Consider the following 22653-nt stretch of genomic DNA (forward strand, 5'->3'; position numbering starts at 1 on the left):
TGGCATTAAGCTCCTTCTTCCTTTGCAATTCGGTCTTTCTTGAGTGGTCCCATGAATGCTTTCTTCTCCATGGTCTGGAAGCGGCCATGGCCAAACTTGGAGGTGGTGTCAATGAACTTAAGGTCAATCTTCTCCAGAGCCTGCCGCTTGGTCTGCACCAGCAAGGACTTGCGGAGGGTGAGCACCCGCTTCTTGGTTCCCACCACACAGCCTTTCAGCATGACAAAATCATTGGTCACTTCACCATAGTGGACAAAGCCACCCAGAGGGTTGATGCTCTTGTCAGACAGGTCATAGTCAGTAGAAGCATTGTTCTTGATCAGCTTGCCGTCCTTGATAAGGTAGCCCTGGCCGATCTTATAGATCTTCTTGTTTATCTCAGTGCGGTGATGGTATCCTTTCTGCCCAGCACGTGCCACAGAGAAGGCCACACGGGCAGGATGCCACGCCCCAATACAGGCCACCTTGCGCAGGCCTCGGTGGGTCTTGCGGGGCAGCTTCTTGGTGTGCCAACGACTGGTGACCCCTTTGTAGCCTTTGCCCTTGGTCACCCCGATGACGTCAATCATCTCGTCCTGCCCAAACACTTGGTTCACAGGCACCTGCTGCTCCAGCCTCTCACGGGCCCAGTCCAGCTTCTCGGACACGGTGCCTCCATTCACCTGGATCTCCATCAGGTGGGCCTTTTTCTGGCGCAGAGGAAGCAGGCGCATCTGGGTGTGGGCAATGACGCGGATGACTTGGCAGTATTTCTTCATGCTGCTGAAGTCCTTCTCCAGCTGCTTCTTGCCATCCTCATCCTGCCATTTCTTGCAGTACTTGGTGAAGGCCTTCTTCTTAGATTTATGCCAGTTCTTATAGAAATGCCTTTTGCACTCATCACTGATGTGCTCAGCGAAGACAGTCTTGAAGGTCCGGAGGCCTCGAGGGGTTTCCACGTAGCCCACAATGCCCACAACCACCATGGGTGGCGTCTCCACAATGGTCACAGCCTCCACCACCTCCTTCTTGTTCACCTTGGATCCTGGCCTATCGACCTCCCGCACGATATGGGTCATGCCAGCCTTGTATCCCAGGAAGGCTGTGAGGTGGACCGGCTTGGAAGGGTCATCCTTGGGGAAGCTCTTCACCTTCCCACGATGCCTGCTGCTGCGCTTCCGAGGCAGGAAGCCGAGGGACCCATGTCTGGGAGCGGAGAACTTCCTGTGAGACATCACGCCGTCAAATCCAGACAGTAGAGTTTTTTTTTTTTTTTTTTTAAAGACGGGTTTCACCATGTTGGTCAGGCTGGTCTTGAACTCCCGACCTCAGGTGATCCACCCACCTTGGCCTCCAAAGTACTTGGATTATAGGCGTGAGCCAGTACGCCCAGCCCTAATTTTTTTTTAACATAAAAATAAAGCAAAAAAGAAATCACCAGAATGCTTGGGGGAGCAGAAGGTAAGGGGACCTCCACCAGCTTTCCTGTTAGACCTGACACCCTTATCAGGACATTTCTACTGCTATCCAGAGGCCAAGAAACTATGCCAGAATCACATATCCCTGCATCTGGTAAAAAGCAGTGCAATGGAGTCTTTGCAGCCCCAGAAAAAACACACCAAAGCCCACACACCACTGCTGGCAGAGGAAGGAAGTCTTTTGCTTTCCTTCACGTTTCTAAGTAATCTTATGAGTTTATCTTATTAAGAATATATAGGCTGGACGCAATGGTGCATACCTGCAATCCCAGCACCTTGGGAGGCTGAGGCTGGCGGATCACTTGAGCTCAGGAGTTCAAGACCAGCCTGGCCAGCGTGGCAAAACCCCATCTCTATTGAAAATACAAAAGATTAGCCAGGTGTGGTGGCATGTGCCTGTAATCCCAGCTACTCGGGAGGCTGAGGCAGGAGAATTGCTTGAACCCAGGAGGCCAAGGTTACAGTGAACCAACAAGGCGCCACTGCACTCTAGGCTGGGCGACAGAGTGAGACTCCGTCTCAAAAAAATAAAAAGTAAATCAAAAAAATAAACAGCAAAACACACAAAACACAATATGTAGAGGAAACACAGAACCCTGGAGGTAAGGGAATTGAGAAAATGTAGTTTCGAGGCTCCTGTGGTAAAAGGGGATGGGAGTCAGTAAACAAAACACAGCTGATCGACCGGTCCCAGAAGGACAAATGCTACATGATTCCATGTATAGGCGGTACCTAGAGTCAGACTCACAGAAACAGCGTAGAATGGTGACTGCCACGGGGCAGGAGGAGGGGGAAATGGGAGTGGAGTTTGTCAAGCAAGATGAAAAATTTCTAGAGATATGCTGTATAGAATTATGCAGGTATACAGCAATACCAAAGTGCACACTTGATAATTTAAGATGGTATTTCAGCCAGTCCCGCTTCAAAAGAAAAGCAAAACAGCTGGGCGGGGTGGCTCACGCAGGTAGTCCCAGCGCTTTGGAAATCCAAGGCTGGTGGATCACTTGAGCCCAGCAATTCGAGACCAGCCTGGGTAACAGCGAAACCTCATCTCTAAAAAAATATACAAAAATTAGCTGGGCATGGTGGTGTGTGACTGTAGTCCCAGCTACATGAGAGGCTGAGACAAGAGGATTGCTCAAGCTGGAGAGGTGAAGGTTGTAGTGAACTGAGATTGCACCGCTGCGCTCCAGCCGGGGGAACAGAGAAAGAACCCGTCTCAGAAACAAAACAAAACAAAACAAAGATGGCAGATTTCATGTTAAGTATTTTGTTACCAGAGTTAAAAAAATATACATGTATATGCATATACAAATATATACAACTTATTAAGCGATCATTTATATTTTGCCTCCTTTATGTTTTGCACCTAAAAGAGTATCACGTAACATCTGTTGCAGTCTTACCATAGTTCTTAATCTTCTATTTTTCCCAGAATGGCTGGGGAAGAGCTGGATCCACCCTGTTCTTTTATGCTTGTCACAGAGGAAGCAGCTGTTAACAGATTTTCCAACTCAGAATCTGCTTCAAAGGGATGAGCTATTTGGACCCTTTTCGGAAACTTGCTTGGGGCAAAAATTATTATTAATAATGACAATCAATTATAATTTTATTATTTTATTTGAGGTAGTTTAGTGTGCAACATTAAAAACATTTATTTATTATTTTGCCCAGTCTGGAGTGCAGTGGCACGATCTTGGCTCACTGCAACCTCTGCCTCCCAGGTTCAAGCCATTCTCCTGCCTTAGCCTCCCTAGTAGCTGGAATTACAGACATGTGCTACCATGCCCTGCTAGTTTTTGTATTTTTAGTAGAGATGGCATTTTGCCATGTTGGCCAGGCTGGTCCTGAGCTCCTGACCTGAAGTGATCTGCCTACCTCGGCCTGCTATAGTGCTGGGATTATAGACATGAGCCACCAGGCCTGACCTATAAAAATTCTCCATACTTTAAAAACATATAATTAATATTTTCATATATAGCTGTTATGAGCTGAGTAGTGCTCCTCTAAAATTCATATCCTAACCCTCAGTACCTCAGAATGTGACTGTATTTGGAAATAGGGCTTTAAAGATGTAATTAAGGTTAAATGAGGTCATTAGAATGGGCCCTAGTCCAATATGACTGGCATCCCTCTAAAATCAATTAGGACACAGACACAAAAATAGAAATTGACAAGCGAATTATAAAATTTACATTAAAAAAACTAGATAGAGTGCAGTGGCAGCTCACACCTGTAATCCCAACACTTTTGTGTGAAGACACAGGGAAAATGGGCCATCTGCAAGCCAAAGAGGGAGGTCTCAGAAAAAGCTGAATCTGCTGACACCTTAATGTTGGACTTTTAGCCTCAAACAGTGAGAAAATAGATGTCTGCTGTTTCAACTACCAAGTCTGTGGTACTTTGTTATTGCAGCCCTGGAAAATTAGTACAAGAACCTTACAGCTTTTTCCACATATACATATGTATCTATGTGTACATATATTAATATATTTATGTTTTCCTGGAGGGACGCGGTGGCTCACACCTATAATCCCAGCACTTTGAGAGGCCAAAGCAGGCAGATCACTTGAGGTCAGGAATTGGAGACCAGCCTGGCAAACTCAATCTCTACTAAAAATACAAAAACTAGCCAGGTATGGTGGCACACGCCTGTAATCCCAGTTACTCCAGAGTCTGAGGCAGGAGAATCGCTTGAACCCAGGAGGCAGAGTTTGCAGTGGGCCAAGATTCCCTCACTGCTCTGCAGCCTGGAGGACAGAAGGAGACTCGGTCTCAAAAAAAAAAAAAAAAAAAAAATCAAAAAACCAGCCAACTAAACAAACAATAAATATATATTTAAATATATATATAAATATATGTATATATTTCCAAACAGTAGGCTCATATTAATTTCTATTTTGTAGCCCACTTTTTAAACTTAATATTATAAAAATTTTATGTTTATAAGCATTTTTCCACAATGTAATTTTTAGTAACTACCTAATACAGTCATAGTTGATTCAATCAATCTTCTGATAACTTTAGGATTTTAAAAATTTTTTGTAGAAACAGGGTCTTCACTATTTTGTCCAGGCTGATCTGAAACTACTGGCCTCAAGTGATCCTCCCTTGACCTCCCAAAGCACTGAGATTACAGACTTGAGCCACCACACTGGGCCTTAAGGTTTTTTTGATTCGCTGGGCAGGGTGGCTCACGCTTGTAATCCCAGCATTTTGGGACTTTGAGGCAGGAGAATCGCTTGAACTTGGGAGGCAGAGGTTGCAGTGAGCCGAGATCACGCCATTGCACTTCAGCCCGGATGACAAGAGCAAAACTCCATCTCAAAAAAGAAAAAAAGAAGGGTGGTCGACTATCTTGTTGGCATTTATGTTCCCTGATGGCTTGAGATAAGGCGTGGCTTTGTGACTTGCTCCAGCAATGAACGGGGAGTAGAGGAGTTGTGTATGACTTCTAGGCAGAAGATCTAACAGCTTAACAGCTACTATGGTATGGAGGCCTCCATGCTTGTTCCCAAGCCTGCCAAAAGACGGACAATGCTACTGACAGCCCAGGTTCCTGAGACAATCTTCCAGTAGAGTCACAGCCAATCCATGATGAACAGGTAGCGAGTGAGAAATAAACCTTTCTTGTTGGCCCTGAGAGTTGGGAGTCATTCGCTGCTGCAGCATAATTGAGCCCAACTGGACTCCATCAGAGCGTTTTCCAACTTGAATAAATGTCCACAATGGTCCCTGTAGGGTTCTAGGTGGGTATCCAAAATGTCATGTAAGCTGAGTGCAGTAGCTCATGTCTGTAATCCGAGCACTTTGGAAAGCTGAGGTGGGCAGATCACTAGAGGTCAGGGGTTTGAGACTAGCCTGGCCAACATGGTGACAACCCATCTCTACTAAAAATACAAAAATGAGCTGGGCATGGTGGTGGGCTTCTGGAATCCCAGCTACTTGGGAGGCTGAGGCAGGAGAATCGATTGAGCCAGGGAGGCATAGGTTGCAGTGAGCCAAGATCACACCACTGCATTCCTGCCTGGGTGACAGAGCAAGACAGACTCCATCTCAAAAAAACAAAACAAAACAAAACAAAAAATTTCATATAAGATGTGTCATTCTGAGCATAACTTTTCCCTTCCTTCCTATCCAAGCAGATGGCAGGTTCTGGGTTCATTGTCTCAGGACAAGTGTTACAGGAAGGAGATTATACTATGTGTCTTTGAATCAAATCCATCTTGTGATAAAACAGAGAGCCTCTGAGGAAAACCAAAACGATGTGTTTTCCTTAGGGTTCCGTCCTGGGCAGCCTAATTGGATTTGGGTGCAAAAAATGTAAAATGCTCTCTAACTTTAACCTTCATCAGCTTGACTTTGTACAACAGTTGCTAGGGTCTTCTTAGGCTGGTCAGTGGCTCCAATACTTAAAACCGTAAAAGTGGTGCTTCAGTGTGTTCCATTGTTTCCTCAGTGGTGAGTTCTCCGAATTTGTTTTCTTCCGGCACTGACGGGTGATCCTCTTTGCATTGAGACCCCCTGGCTGAATGGCTAGCCGTGCCTGCTTGCGTGGCCTCACTAAAGGGAGAGGCACACTGTTTTCCCAGCATTAGGGATGAAAACGGTGTGCTGCTGAGCAGTGCCTGGTGGCTGCTCTTCCAGACTTGGTATTCTTATCCTCGCTACTACGGGAAACATGTTCTCTCCAGCCCAGAATGGAGGGTGTGTTGGAGATGCCTGTGTACATGGAGATGCGTAGGCATCTGTTGGCTTGGCTGCTCCCCTACAGCACCCCAAGTCCTCCCCTTGTAAGTTGCCGCAATAAGCCCCCTCCTGCTCCTGGATGCCACCTCTTGCAGCGAGGCGGGCTTCTTGGCAGGGCTCTCTCCTTTTATGGTAGTATTCTCCCATGCCTGCTAGCAGCCTGTTAGGCTGCAGTTTCCCTCTTCAATATGATCTCGTTTGTTTTCATTTTCTCAGAAATTTCTTAGTTTCAGATCCACCAAGGCTTCTCTTTCTTGTTTTGATTTTCCCAATGTATTTTCCTGTTCTTTTTTTGCTTGCTTTGTTTCTGAGACACAGTCTTGCTCTGTTGCACAGGCTGGAGTACAGTGGCACAATCTTGGCTCACTGCAACCTCTACCTCCCTGGTTCGTGATTCTTCTGCCTTTGCTTCCAGAGTAGCTGGGACTACAGGTGCCCACCAGCACACCTGGCTAATTTTTTTTTTTTTTTTTGTATTTTTTTAGTAGTGACGGGGTTTCACCATACTAGCTAGGCTGGTCTCAAACTCCTGACCTCACGCCAGCCTCACCCTCCCTCCCAAAGTGCTTGGATTACAGGCGTGAGCCACCATGTCTGGCCTATTTCTCTGCTCTTAAAAAAAAAAGTGTATCAAGATAATAAATACTAATGCTCTTACAAACAGATATGGAAATACTTGAGTTTATTCTTTAGTATTTTATTCTATTTGCCGGTTTCTATGGTTGTAAACTGCCACAACGCTTCTCTTTCATAGTATTAGAAGTTCTACTTGTTTTTTTCTTTTTTTTGAGACGGAGTCTCACTCTGTCACCCAAGCTGGAGTGCAGTGGCATAATCTTGGCTCACTGCACCCTCTGCCTCCTGAGTTCAAGTGAGTCTCCTGCCTCAGCCTCCTGACCAGTTAGGACTACAGATGCCGCCACCATACCTGATAATTTTTGTATTTTCATAGAGACAGAGTTTCACTATATTGGCCAGGATGATCTTGAACTCCTGACCTCAAGTGATCTGCCCACCTCAGCCTCTCAAAATGCTGGGATTACACGTATGAGCCACCATGCCTGGCCTCTACTGGCTTTTGAAGTAAAAAAAATTCCTGATTCTGCTTTCACTATACCTACACACACACACACACACACACACACACACACACACACACACACACACACACACACACACGAAGTACTCCTCTAAATACAAAACTCCCCACAATTACAGTTGAAAAATAAATGTTTTATGGTCAAAATCTCTCACTCATGGAAACAGGTTTGGATTCTCTCTGTTCCCATCACCCTCTGCTGGAATTTATAAGCTTAACAGTTACTATCTGAATTACTAACCGTGTGTATGGGCATAAACCCACAGATGAATTCAAATAATCTTCAAGAGTCTGGACACAAAACATAGTCTAAAGTTTCTTGTAAAAAGAAACTGTAAATCTGTCTTCATCCCTAAACTTTTAGTAACTAAACACAAAGGATGAAGTGAGATGTAAGACCCCAGAAGTCAGATAAAGGTCCATGAGTATCTTGAGCTCAGAGTAACGCCTAAGTGTAGCAAACTTAATTATGAGGCTTATTCAGCTGCACAGCACGGTAATACCTCCCTTATCTGGTGCTCCTTTTGCAACCTCAGATTATCTAGTATACAGTTAAAAATTAGATTTTTTTTTCTTAAAAAAGCCTTTTGGCCACACGGTGATTCACACCTGTAATCCCAGCACTTTGGGAGGCTGAGGCGGGCGGATCACGAGGTCAGGAGATGGATACCATCCTGGCCAACACGGTGAAACCCTGTCTCTACTAAAAATACAAAAATTAGCTGGGTGCGGTGGTGCGTGCCTGTAATCCCAGCTACTCGGGAGGCTGAGGCAGGAGAATCGCTTGAACCAGGGAGCTGGAGGTTGCAGTGAGCCAAGATCCCACCACTGTACTCCAGCCTGGTGACAGAGTAAGACTCCATCTCAAAAAAAAAAAAAGAGAAAAAAAATAGCCTTTCAAGAGGAAGAATACCTGTCACAGCTGGGCACAGTGGCTCACACCTGTAATCCCAGCGCTTTGGGAGGTGGAGGAGGGCTGATCATGAGGTCAGGAGTTTGAGACCAGCCTGACCAACAGTGAAACCCCATCTCTACTAAAATACAAAAATGGCCAGGCGTGGTGGCTCACGCCTGTAATCCAAGCACTTTGGAGGCTAAGGCAGGTGGATCACCTGAGGTCGGGAGTTCAAGACCAGCCTGACCAACATGGTGAAACCCCATCTTAAGTAGGAAAAAAAAAAAAGAAAAAATGAGCTGGGGTGGTGGCGTATGCCTGTAATCCCAGCTACACAGGAGGCTGAGGCAGGAGAATGGCTTGAACCTGGAAGGCGGAGGTTGCAGTGAGCCAAGATTGTGCCATTGCACTGCAGCCTGGGCGACAGAACCAGACTCGGTCTCAAAAAAAAAAAAAGAATACCTGTCACAAAGCATTTCATTTGTATAAGAGGTAGGAAGCACACCCTAATTAAGTCCACTGATGTTGTACTATGTACAGAAATGTTACATAATTGACTTAATGAGCTTGGTTGCCTGATTTTTTTCCTTGTCCACTTTCCACTCTTCCTAATATACTATAAATCAGCAACTTGGAAACAAAGTAAGTTAAGGGGTGCTAGAAACAAATAGTTGTATGAAAAGATATCAAAAACACAATTACAGAAAAATACAGGTATGCAGCCATTTATGATGGTGGGGGGGAATAGTTTATGATGACAGTCCTAAATTACCAGGGAAAAATTAAAGTGTTTTAATATATGCTAAGCACAAGTGTATAATCTATCTAATACTTTCATCAAATGAAAGTAAAACAAACATTAGTTCTTAATAAGTAAAGCTTCAGTGATCCAAAAGATTTACCTCCAGGATGTGTTCTTCTTTGGGAATGCTATAAAATGAGTGGACCTGTAATAAAATCAAAGTTCCTAATCTTCACTGGAACAAAGGGCAATACAGGCTTATAGGGAAGAAATATGAATTTCAACTTCCCACCAATCGTATACATCATAAAGCATCCTGGGATCTAAAGCACACATACCACTTCACAATAACGTGCTGCTTGTTAACTTTGGTGCACTGATTAGAAGTTATCTGAAACTTAAGAATCTAGTCACATTCAATATAAATATCCTAGAGTTTAGAAATCTGGATTATTTTGGCCAAGTGCAGTGACTCATGCCTGTAATCCCAGCTACTCAGGAGGCTGAGGCGGGGCGTGGGATCACTTGAGGCCAGGAGTTTGAGACCACTGTGGCCAACATGGCAAAACCCCATCTCTACAAGAAGCAAAAAAATTAGCCACGCGTGGTGGCGCATGCCTGTAATTCCAGTTACTCAGGAGGCTGAGGAATGAGAATCGCTTGAACCTAGGAGACAGAAGTTGCAGTGAGCTGAGATCACACCACTGACTCCAGCCTGGGCAACAGAGCAAGTCTAAAAAAAAGAAAAACAAAAGAAACCAACCTGGTTTATTTTGACAATGCCCCCAAAATCATATCAGAGCATTTAGTGTCCATGACCTAAATTATATGAGATTATAATTAGGATAATTTGGGACATGATTAATGTTTGAAAAAAGAGAACAGTACTTTTCTCTTTTCACAGTGTACCACACAGAAACATTTTTTAATTGTTTAAAATGTCTGCCTCACACCTGTAATCCCAGCACTTTGGGAGGCCGAGGCAGGTGGGTCACATGAGGTCAAGAGATGGAGACCATCCTGGCCAAGATGGTGAAACCTCATCTCTATTAAAAACACAAAAACTAGCCAGGCATGATGGTGCGTGCCTGTAATCCCTGTACTTGGGAGGCTGAGGTGGGAGAATTACTTGAACCATGGAGGTAGAGGTTGCAGCAGTGAGCTGAATTCATGCCACTGCACTCCAGCCTGGGTGACAGAGCAACACTCCAAAAAAAAAAAAAGTCTGCAAAAAGTAAAGCGCTATAATAATGAATGGTAGTAAATACATAAGTTCTGAAAATTTAAGAACAAGTAAGACCTTGCCTTTAGAACAGTAGTAGTCTTAAATGTCAACAAAACCTTCTATAACTGTTTTTGTAAAAGATTATGTAACAATTCTACTTCCCAGATTACCAATCCTTTTACTATAGCTCAAAATCACAGGGCTGCATTGTAGTATCTGTTACTATGGTTTCCATTTTATTTTGGAACTGAAACTTCTGCAAGTATCACATTACACCAATGGCGTACTTGCTTTACATCACATTATTAAAATGGTTAATGCTCTTCAGAACTAAAGTGTGCAGTATATTTTCATTTCAAAAACACCCACAAACTAAAATAGATATTTAAAATCTTTATTGTTTCATCATCAAAAGTTTTCTTTCCATAGAAGTATGGGTAATGCTGTATCAGTGCATATTCTATGGAAAATTCATACCTCAAGTAACTAGCCTAGAAATCAGAGACAGCACTATGTCAAGCTAGTGTACAAGGTCAAAGACACAATGCTGCCAATGCAATTAATATATAGAAAGAAAATGCAGCTGTTAGAAAAAGAGTCTATGGCCAAGTGGATAAAACAGCAGCAGTGCACTGCACTGACATCTAGAACAGAAAATGGAGAAGGACCAGAGAATGCACTTCCTGCAAAAAAAGTCCAGATCACAGGCACAAAGAGTTCCCAACTGTTTCACCAGCTGTCTGACTCATGTGCACCTGCACTTTCCTCTTTAAGTCTGAACATTATCATACCACAAGCCACTTTCCACCTCAAGTGTAAAGGCTCCAGCCACATGCCCTGCTTCCTGTCATCTCATAGCTAAAAGTCATGGCTTGAGTTAGACAATAAAATCTGTGGCTTTAGGCATCTTTAGTAAAAAAGCTGAACAAACCCCAAATTTGTTCCCATTTTCTTGAGAAATAAACTTCATAAACAACAAAAGATAGCTGTCATGATTACTGAGTTTTGGCTGTAGTTGAAATAATTTCTCTGTAAGTATACTAAATAAACATACAAATATCCTTAACAAATACTGTCAGACCAACTTGAATGTTTTTATAACCTGCTCCCGAAAAAAGTCCTGATAATTTTTAGATGAAAATGACCACTACCAACTAATCATGCCTGGTTACTGGGAATTTCTTGGTCAGGTATGTTTCTGAAGCTGCTATATAGCTGGACTTGGCTACTTTGCATTAACTCACACAATAAATGCCTTTTATAAGGAAACAGCAGATCTATCATGATGAAATCAAAATCAAAACAGTTCAGAGGTATACAGGAGACTTGTCTTAAATACTTTTAAATTACATATGATATAACCTTAGAGAATAAGAACTACCATTACCATGGTCTAAATCTTAAACTGTTAATGCATGAATTATCTGTAAGACAAATTACTTGTTAATTATGGCAAGGCCTTGCAGGGGAGGGGGGCAGTCTGAACGTATGGCATAGCAATTATTTTCCGGGTAAGTAAACACTTGTATTATTAAACTATATTTGAAAAGTTATTTTATGTAATATATACAACATACAAAATAAGTTAAAAGGAGGAAGCAGAGGAAGGTTTTCTGGTACATATGATGCAAACATACAACTGTCCCTCTTCAGTAGTGGTTCCATGTATGTCCATTTTTCCAGGGTAAAACATGAAAGGGTGATAGGAAATCACAAATTTCACTTGTAAATAGAAACAGGATTCAAAAACTGGAATTTCAACGTCATTTCTTCCCACATTGCAACTCACTCTAATGATAATAAACATAAATAAAAACCCTATCTCGAAAATCTGTTTTTACACCCTTACCTTAAAGTTTAACATAAATTCTTCTAACAATTGAAAAGAAAAGCACTCTGTAGCAATTCCATAAAATAATTTTCAATTCACAAACAGCTGTCTACTAATAAAACCAGCAACACTTGCGGAGGGCGTAGGCATTAACACTTGGCCCCTCTGAGGTATAAATGCAGCTGTATTTGCACTGAGTATATAGTTTATAATGTATGCCAACTGTCTGCATGTTTGTATAACATTGGGAGTGACGTCATCCTGACTGACTGAAAACTTATTTTTATAATTTTTTGTAATAATGGAGGCTAAATCATTTTAAGAGAAAAGATGTACTTGCCCAGTAATACAGCCGGTGGAATTCTGAACTCCTAATCAATGCAAATGATTACATTAAAAAAGTGTTTAACATTGCATATTGATTCCAAAACAATAAACTGAACGGGAAAACTACATAAATATTTAAAGTCAGCAGGACACTACAAAAAGCATACTATAGATAAGTGTGAAATCAGTCAAGCTTTTCCAAAAGAGAAAATCCTTTTAATCCTTCAGCAAGTCTCTGTGAAAACAGTATGCTTACAATAAAAGTGAGAAGGGAGCACCTAAAATACCCCCAAGAGGCTTGCTATATCATTCAGCATTAACTGCCTCATCTCCTGTGTTCATGAATGGCCAACAAATGACAGGAAGTCCATTTGACAATAGTTCAGTAATTCCTTTTCACCACTGCTGCCAGCTGAAATCGTCATTGCTTCCAAAGACCAAGAAAAAGCCTAGTATAGTTGCAAAGATGACTGTGTTTCCTGTGAGAACAAGTGCACAAGCTCCCCACTCAATCTATGGAAATAAGAAACAAACACTCAGTTAACAGGCATGAATAACAAAAAGAAAGAGAAAAAAAAAACAAGGCTCTAGTTGTACACTGATCATGCTCTAAAATAAATATGGCTTGTAACAATAATTGTCACAGTGCTGAACACATACTTAATGGTACTTCTATACTACTGTTTTTATTTACCTTTGGTTCCTTTAAAAAGAAAGTCATGAAATGACTATTCAAAAACAAGCCTGACTTCTGGGCGATGATGAAGGAGCATTAAATTCTACAATTTTCTGTTTATAAAGGAATGTGCTTACTCTTCCTTAATCTAAAAATCTATCCAGAGTAGATTAAATTTTAGAGTATCACAGATGGAAACAAATCCGTGTACATTCTTTTGAAGGGGTGGGAGAACAATTGCCTTCTCCATGTGGCTGTCTTCTCTGCCTTCTCTACCTCCCCAGGGGTGAAGGTGCAAGTCTGAACCAGTGAGTTTGGGAGAAGAACTGAGTACCTGTAGCCAGCCCCCTCCCCTCTTCAGTGCTTTTCCACCTGCAGAGCATGTACATCTTCTCAGGTCTTCCACATTTGAAGTTTTACAGGATAGGCCTGGGTTGTTCAGAACTGGGGGGGCTGATATGCTCAACTCTGACAGTTAAGTATTAGCAAGCTAATGGCTGTTGCGGATCGAAGCTACCATCTCCAATATTGTTTTTTTATTAGTTAACAAGAACAAACAATAAAGTGTGATTTTAATCTCTATCTTCTAGGTCCTTAGGTCTTTCATCTCTTTTCATGTCATTAACAAAAATTTTGCTTGAGAAAAATTTAACCCATGTTCAATACAAAATCATGAATAGAAGAATATATTCACTTACCAGATGTGCTCTGGCAAATACAATAGGGAGTCCAAATGCTGACACAACAATGCCTGTTGTAAGAAAGATGGCAAGTTCCTTACAAGCGTTACTCATAGCATCTGTATCATCCACTAATCTTCTTGCTATGCAGTATGGAATAGGTGAGAGGATATAAAAAAATAGAACAAAGAGGGGCCAGTATTTGCTAGAAAAAGAAAAATAAGTTAATGTAATTTTTGCCATGTCATTTTCCTACATACAAAATATGCTTTTTAAAAAAATCAAGATTTAATCCCTTGACTTCTAATGGCTGATACTCAACTTTAACATAAAGCTGAAACAACCCTAAACTTTCCTTACATCACAAGAACTCCCAAATTACAGAAATCAAAATACAGAAAAGTAGCTAAAAGTAATTTGGAACACTTTCAGTCAGAATATAGAATTTATCACAATAAAAATAGATGGCTTTTACTCTACCATCTAGTTTACTGGATTGTACCAGTCATCTCCTGGTTTTAATAACTACTGTAAGATCTTATGAATGTGGCAAGCTGCGGGGAGGGTACAGGGGACCTTTGTGTATGATTTTTTGCAACTTCTTAAGAATCTAAAATGTTTCAAAATAAAAAAGTTAAAGGCCAGGTGTGGTGGCTCACGCCTGTAATTCCACCACTTTGGGAGGCCGAGGTGGGCGGATCATGAGGTCAAGAGATCGAGACCATCCTGGCCAACACGGTGAAACTCCGTCTCTACTGAAAACACAAAAATTAGTTGGGCATGGTGGTGTGCGCCTACAGTCCCAGCTACTCGGGAGGCTGAGGCAGGAGAATTGCTTGACCCTGGGAGGCGGAGGTTGCAGCGAGCCGAGATTGCGCCACTGCACTCCAGCCTGGCCACTCCAGCCTGGCGCCTGGCGACAAAGCGAAACTGTCTCAAAAAAAAAAAAAAGTTAAAAAGAAATAGCTGCCCTTAAAACTACCATAGAATAAAATACATATCATGGTGGAGATCTGATTATACAGAGGCTAATGATAAGTAACTATTTATATGTTTTCTAAATTTGTTTGTCTTTTATTATTACTTTTTTTTGAGACAGAGTGTCTGGTTCTACTGCCCAGGCTGGAGTCCAGTGGCTCGATCTTGGGTCACTGCAACTTCCGCCTCTTGGGTTCAAGTGATTCTCCCACCTTAGTCCCCACGACTAGCTGGGATTAGAGACATATGCCACCATGCCCAGCTAATTTTTGTATTTTTAGTGGAGACAGGGTTTCACCATGCTGGCCAGGCTGTTCTCGAACTCCTGACCTGAAGTGATACACCCGCTTCAGCCTCCCAAAGTGCTAGGATTACAGGCGTGAGCCACCGTGCCTGGCCATTTCCTAAATACTTTAAGAAAGAAATTAAAAATGGAACATATGCTTAAGAAAAATAATTCAAGCAGTACAAAAGCACAAAAAGTAAAGACTAAAAGCTCCCCAAATCTCCCCTTGCCCACTCTCCTACTGAGCTTCTCATGGATTCTTCCACATTTCCACATAAACTTTAAAATATGAATGGGTCCCTATAGTTTTATGATAATGTATCTTGAACATATTTACATGCCAGCACTTACAGCTCTTCCTCATTCTTTTTAAGACTGCCTAGTATTTCCATTGATAGATTTACTATAATTTAACCATTTTTCTTTTGAAGGACATTTAGGATGTTTCCAGAATTTTTTTTTTTTTTTTTTGGCTCTTATAAGTAAGGCCCAAAAGAACAAAACAAAAACAAAAAATAAACAAGGCTGCCTGAACATCCATACTCTCCCTAAATGTTTCTTTGTAAATATCTGCAAGTGGGTTTGTATGAGAAAGTCTAAGAAGTGAAAGAGCTACCTCAAAGAATATACATTTTGAGAGCTAAAGCAAACTCATCTCCAAGAAAACTCTCTACGTGTACTCCCCTCATAGCACTTAAAAGTGCCTGTTTGCCCCGTCTCTTGTCTTTGCCAATGGATTTTGTTTAGTTCTGAGTGAGGCTGAGGATATTTTTACATGCTTATTAGCCATCTGTAGTTCTCTTTTGGTATTTTTTTATTTTTCTATTGCGTTGTACATCTTTTTCTAATTTATCTAAATGTTAACTTTGAGAAGTTCTGTCTGTCTTAAGTAATTTTTTTTTGAGATGGAGTCTTGTTCTGTCACCCAGGCTGAAGTTCAGTGGCACATCCTGGCTCACTGCAACCTCTGCCTCCTGGGTTCAAGTCATTCTCCTGCCTCAGCCTCCCGAGTAGCTGGACTACAGGTGCTGCCACCACACCCGACTAATTTTTGTATTTTTAGTAGAGACAGGGTTTCACCATGTTAGCCAAGCTGGTCTCAAACTCCTGACCTCAGGCAATCCTCCTGCCTCAGCCTCCCCAAGTGCTGGGATTACAGGCATGAGCCACTGCACCCAGCCGGAAAGTAACCGTTTGTACCTCCTTTTTTTAGTCAATTGTGTTTTGACTTTGCTTATGGTACTTTTTTTTGCAAAAAGACATTTAAAATTTTCATGCAATTAGTATTATCAATAGGTGTTAAAACCTGAGCAGGAGGACTGAGCTGCTGTGTAGCTATCTTGCCACTGCAGACTCAGCAGCAAGTGACAGAGCAGGTAACAGCCAAAAATCTTATTAGCATATTGGTGCCCTAAAATCTTTACAAACAAATTTTAAGTGGTAATTTTTACAAAGGTATGTGTTTGGTAAATGAACATTTTTCTGCATTACTTTTACAGTAGTAAAAAACCATTCTTTAAGCTTTAAAAGTAGAAAAATTTTACTTGTAAACATTCAGAAAGACAAACATTTTACTTACTTGTATATTGGAAGGGCACATCCAAGCATCAAAAACATCAGCCCGATTGCTCCTCCAAAGGACAAACTAATCAAAGCTGCAAAGCAAATAAAAAGTCCAATAGGAATAATTTAATTAAATAAATATTACTTTAATTAATATTAGCAGTCTGAATATTATCTGTAACCTCAGAAGCAAAAATCCCTCAAACATATTAGTAGTGAGTTGACATCAAAAGTGTAAGTTATCTAGTCTTAGAATAAGTCTTCTGTGGCATCTTCAAGGCAAAATCAAGTGATGTTGATTTTTAAAGCTCTAACCTACTGCTAGTACCCCACCACATTCCCCAATTGTTGGTTCCATTTCTAAAGAGCCACAGTCCACAGGATCAATGCTCTTCTGGGCACTAGTATTAGTATTATATTTACTTCACAGATCACTGCAGTTTTGAAAAGCAGTATGTGGACAAAGCCCACATTTTCAAGTTTACTGGATTTTGGAAGCTTCATCCTATAGGAAAACCTCTTCTGATCACCTCCTGTTTCTTGTACATACACTCTCAATGTGCATAAAACTGAACAGAAAAATGCTCAAGGATATCTGTAATTAATGATTTTAATCAATTAATTTTGTTTGAATAGTTTGCAAAAGTATAGCTGCATTTCCTTCCCTAATCTATACATTAGAAAATCTGTAGGATAATGGGTTATAATCCTTCTGAGGTATCACTATTTTAAGGCATTAAGTAATAGATGCATTCTACAGGTGAAATATAGTTTCTAAAGCTACACACACACACACACACACACACACACACACAGCAGTACATTTTAAGGTGCTCTCAACATGTTAGTGATAGAAACAACTTTCATGAATAGGCATAATCAATGACCTAGACTAAAGCAAAGAAATACATGATAAATTTATTTTCAGTTCTATGTAACCTGTATTTCTACAGTTACAGTGGCTAAGAAAATAAAGAACTTTGATGTTCTTAGATCATTTTCTTAAAATTCAAAAGTTAAAATTCAAAAGATTTGTAGAAGGTCTAAAAGTTACCAGGACAAAGGCAAACCTAGAGAAACCAAAATGAACAGGAAACAAGTTAAACTTTGCCAAGTACTACTGATATACTTTGCAGAACTAAAATGGCTGTAATCAAGGACACCCAATGACATAGTGGCTTGGCAGATTTGGTTTTCAGTTAGATTGCTGATGCAGGTCATGTCAACTCTGAACACATTCACTTAGTCTTGATTACCATTCTATTTCCAGCTACAGGAAAAGAATTGCATTTTTACTTTACAGCAAATGAGGCACTTCAAGTTTACAGGGAAACGCAATACAAACTGTGAGGAAAATACTGAATTTACCATTTGTTTTCTTCAGTTCCAAATTGGTTCTCATGACCGGGCCCTGCCCACCTCTCCTGTGACGTGTCATACCAAGCTACAACAGTGCCCCTGAACCCTGCACTTCAGTTACACTGGCCCTCTTTCGTTTCCTGGAAATCAGCAGGCTTGCTCACCCACATGGCCTGTGCACACTTTGTTCCTTCTGCCTTGGACATGTTTTCATTCATTTAAGACACATGCACTGAGCACTAAATATGTGACAAGCACTGGGGATACGACAGTGAATGAGGCATGGCCCTTTCCCACTCCTTTCCATTTTCCTCCAACTTAAACTCCTGCTTTTCCTTTAGATCTCAGTTCAACCAGTGAAGTTTTTCCAAACCTCCCGACTACACCAATTTCCCGTTATATTTATTTATTCCTTCCTCTAACAAATATCTATGGAGCATGTAATGTGTGTTAGAAACTGTTCTTGATACTGGAGACAGAGCAATGACGACAAAGCTCTTGCTCTCATGGAATTCTAGTGGGAGAAGAAAATGATTTTTAACAACTAGGTAGAGCAAGGGATGGGAGTGCTAGTCTAGACACAGCAGCCAGGAAAGGCATCTCTGTACCCCCCGAGCAGAGATCTGTATGAGGCGAGGGAGGAAATCGTGTGGATATCTGGGTTGAGCATTCTAGGCAGAGACCTGTGCATGTTAAGAGGGCCTCTGTTCACTGAGTGACACTCCTTTGCTTGATTATCAGCTATGATTTCCTACTGGTTTGTATTTTGTCTTTCCTTCTCAACTGTCCATCTCATGAGAGGAGGGAACTAGTTTTTCTGTTGTGATGATCATGCCCTGGCTCTTAACAGTCAATAGATATTTGGAGAATGAATGTAGCGGAGTGGAAATAGCATGGAACTGAGTCAGGAGGGTCCTAGGCCCTAATAGCTACTAACTAATTGTTCCAGTAATTCATGAGTCTCAGTTCTTTCTTCTCTAAAATGATGGACTAGATATTAAATGCAGATAATTTTCTGAACATTAAAAGTACTGTGAAGACAGCGAAGTCCATTACTATAAATATCACCTGGTAACACCTCATTCATTCAGAAGCCACTTATACGCAACTTAGAATCCTAGAGAAAACAAAGGCCAATAAAGAGACAAAATAGATGTTACAAAGCCCATACAATAAAGCCAACATTCTCTATAAACAGACTCTTATTTATTTATATTAATTCATTTTTGTGACACAATTGTTAGATGGGAATTCAGAGTAAAACACATTTTTATTTTATAATATTTGTTTTGTTTTTTTTTTTGGAGAGAGAGTTTCACTCTGTTGCCCAGGCTGGAATGCAGTGGCACTTCTTGGCTCACTGCAACCTCTGTTCCTGGGTTCAAGTGATTATCCTGCCTCAGCCTCCCAAGTAACTGGGACTACAGATGCACGCCACCATGCCGGGTTAAGTTTTGTATTTTTAGTAGAGTCAGGGTTTCACCATATTGGCCAGGCGGGTCTCAAACACCTAACCTGGTGATTCGCTTGACTCAGCCTCCCAAAGTGCTGGATTACACATGTGAGCCACTGCGCCCGGCCAACATATTTTTATTTTAAAAAATTAACTATGCTCATTTATATATATTTTTCAATAGGTAATTCATATACCCAGAACAAAAATTAAGTGAAAAAGGAACTCTCCCCTTCCCAAAAGTAATCACCATTGCTTGTATATCTTGTGACACAAAATTTCTAAGTTTGATTATCTTGCTTCTCCCACTGAAACAAATGGAACTAGGAGAAAGGGTTGATACAAGGAAGAATTGCCCTTTGACAGGAGGGAGGATACAAACAAAAAATTTAACCAGGCAGAACAATCTTTGTGGTCATCTCAGCAGGAGGAAAGCCACCTTAGGATCATGATGGCCTCTGAAGGTGGCTGTTCTGTGACAGAGAACAGTCATTCATGTTCTCACCAAAAAAGAAAATCTAAATTCTTTGACTATACTCTTATAAAGTTAATGCAAAATTATTTCTTAAAAAAAAAAAAAAAAATCCAGGGACTAAAATGAGATAAGGCTCAGGTATCAAAAAACAATTTTAAAAACATAAACTAAGATTGTTTATCATATTTATATGAATATAAATATTGGAATAACATTATTAATATATTGATTTATACCTTAGAGTCTAATTCCTTTTCAACGCTGTTGTATAATGAAAAAGGTCGGTCCTTGGAATTGGTTGGGGGAATCAAGATACTTTGAGATATCTTTCATTCCACTGAATGAGTTATACTTTCATTCCATTAAATACTAAATTTTTAAAAAATGTTCAAAACACAGTTTGACGTGACATCTTATCTCCCAGTCATACCGAATAAGGTAGCCAATTAGAGTTAAATAAATTGCTTAAAAATGTTCTCAAAACTTGTAGTTTATTCAGTCTTGTGAAATTGGCAACTAGGCAGATTTATATACAAATTTCATCACTTGTATATAAACTGTTTCTTAAATGACACATCAACAAGGCAAGAATTCATACAGTAATTGGGTGATGCAACATTTGGAAGACAAAGCTTAGATAAGTCTGGTTTCTACTCCCAAAGCCTCTAGTCTAGGGATGGAACAGTCCAATTATCTAGAAAAACTCTCTAGAGACAAGATGCTGATTCTGTGATTACAAAGAAATTAGAGCAGAAGGAGGGACCACTTCCCTAACCTGGGGAAGTGATGTATGACTTTTAGATACATTGGTATCTAAATGGCTCAAGAAATGCCTAATGGTCTCTAATTATAGCAACACGCCTTTCTAATATAAAGATGATATTTGGCCAAGAGAAAGAAACATACTGACTCATAACAACCAGAAAAGCCTGCTGAAATCAAAAGTGCAACTCACCTGAGGCTCCTTCATCTGTTTAATGCAGTATTTCCCTAGATCTGGAAAAGTAAACTACAAAGCTATTTTCTTAAAAGACTCCCGCATTAATGACACTAAAGAAATGGGGAAGAACACGGAAACGGGCAACAGCCTAAAAACCACAGCATTTCACAATAACTGCCTTTCACATATGGATTTTTAAAAGAGTCTATTATAGTTCAAAAGGAGATTACAAAGTAACCCAGTTGCTCAAATGACAAGGTTTTATGTGGGAAATGAAATGTTTTCAGACTCTGAAAATAAACAAGAAACAGTAAGACTGTGACCCTGAGAAAAAAACTCTATTAAGTTTTCCTTAGAGAAGAAAAAATACACAGAAAACCACTGCTCCCAAAATAGTTCCTGTTTCCTGCCTGACTGCCCTTCTACAAAGCGGTAGGTCAAGAAATCAATGTAATTAGTTAAGCAGTAGTTTGAAAACTTTGCTTCTAATCACAATGACAACAATACTACCAAACAGTTGGAATATAACATTCCTTTTTTAAAAAAAGAAAATACATAAAAAAACCCAGTAGTTTTTCATTAAGTTGTAACACTATTCTATCTTCTAAAAAATAATAAGAAAAGAAAAAGAAAAACTTTAAATTTGAAAAAGCCTCAGCATGCAACTGCGAAGAGGAAGAGAGCCAGGAGCACTTTGGGGTCGCCTACAGTATCCACTTTAGGGTCCAGACACCGCAGATGAAAATGCACCCGTTTCCGGAGTCTGTAAAGCTTCGGGGGCTGACGGCCGGGGTGGACGCGGGGCTCAAGGTTTCGGGAAGACCCGTGCAGCGCCCGCAGATCGCACTTGTGCCTTTCGGTGGGAAATGACTTGTTTTCGATAGCTGGCTTCTCCAGCAGCCTCGGCATCCTCTATCCCACGCTCTACCCGCCTCTCTCTCGGATGCAAACTCCTGCAAAACGTGTGTGGTCGCCCAAGTCGCGACGGGACTCCTCACTGACCGCGAACCACTACATATTTTGTCCGGGGGGCGATGGGTGGGAGAGAGGGTGCCGAAACCGGCAGAAAGTGGGGGCTGCCGGGCGAAGCCACGGTCGCAGCAGTCCCTTGCCGGAGGGCGCCGCGCCCACCCCCGGGTCGAGGGCAGGGCCGGGGCGGGGGTCGCTTTCCCGGCACAGGGACCCCACGCGCGCGCCCGCCCGGGCCTGGAGGGGAAATGCGGGGGCCGCATGGGACCACCCCCGCCCATCTTCCCTGGCGGGCCCCAGTCCTCCCGCGCCCGGCGCCCCAGGCCCACCTTTGATGCCTGCCATGGCGCTGACGTAGCTCCTGGCTCCACGACCCGAGGCGGCGGCGGCGGCGGCGGCGGCCGGGAGACCCAAGACGCGATACGGCGGCCAGACAACACCCGGAAGTGCGCGACGCAACACTTCCGCCGGCGGCTCGCGCTCGCGCGGGGGCGCGGGGGACGAGCGGCGCTGGGCTGTGGAAGCGACCCCTGCCTCCCTTCTCCGCAGGTTTGCAGATCGCCGCCGGCCGAGGCTTGCTGCCCCCGCCCCGACTGGGGGAATGAGCCGGCGCCAGGTCTTGAATTCCCGTCAGGGCCGGTCGGCGCGCTCCCTGCTGAAGCCCGCGTCCCTGATCCCGCAACCTCCCGCGTGCTTTGGGAAGGGAGTGCGGGTGGCGGCTGTCCTTTGGAAACACGTGTGATGGCTTTTGGCTTAATTTCACATTCTTTGTTTTGTTTGTTTTTTGAGACAGGGTCTCTGTCGCCCAGGCTGGAGTGTGATCACGGCTACTGTAGCCTTGATCTCAGAGGCTCGAGTGATTCTCTCACATCAGCCTCCCGAGTAGCTGGGAGCACAGACATGAGCCACCATCCCTGGCTAATTGTTTTGTTTTGTAGAGACGGGCAGG

General features: G+C 42.0%; 1 protein-coding gene and 1 pseudogene across 2 annotated transcripts; both read right to left on the minus strand.

Annotated features, from left to right (window-relative positions):
* Positions 1–5: 5 nt before the first annotated feature.
* LOC116558381 lies at positions 6–1253 on the minus strand (annotated as a pseudogene). The gene has a single exon (XR_004271980.1). The product of XR_004271980.1 is annotated as a 60S ribosomal protein L3 pseudogene (transcript).
* A 9287-nt stretch (positions 1254–10540) lies between these two features.
* Positions 10541–22167, minus strand: LEPROTL1 (leptin receptor overlapping transcript like 1). Its single transcript, XM_032288306.1, has 4 exons — positions 22034–22167; positions 16525–16600; positions 13700–13886; positions 10541–12838 (listed from the first exon to the last, which is right to left on the minus strand). The coding sequence occupies exons 1-4, from the start codon at positions 22047–22049 to the stop codon at positions 12722–12724; spliced, it is 396 nt and encodes a 131-aa protein (XP_032144197.1). The 5' UTR covers positions 22050–22167; the 3' UTR covers positions 10541–12721.
* Between the last annotated feature and the right edge of the window lie 486 nt (positions 22168–22653).

This window comes from Sapajus apella, unplaced genomic scaffold (assembly GCF_009761245.1).
Source record: "Sapajus apella isolate SASKATOON/1434 unplaced genomic scaffold, GSC_monkey_1.0 scaffold21, whole genome shotgun sequence".
NCBI lineage: Eukaryota > Metazoa > Chordata > Mammalia > Primates > Cebidae > Sapajus > Sapajus apella.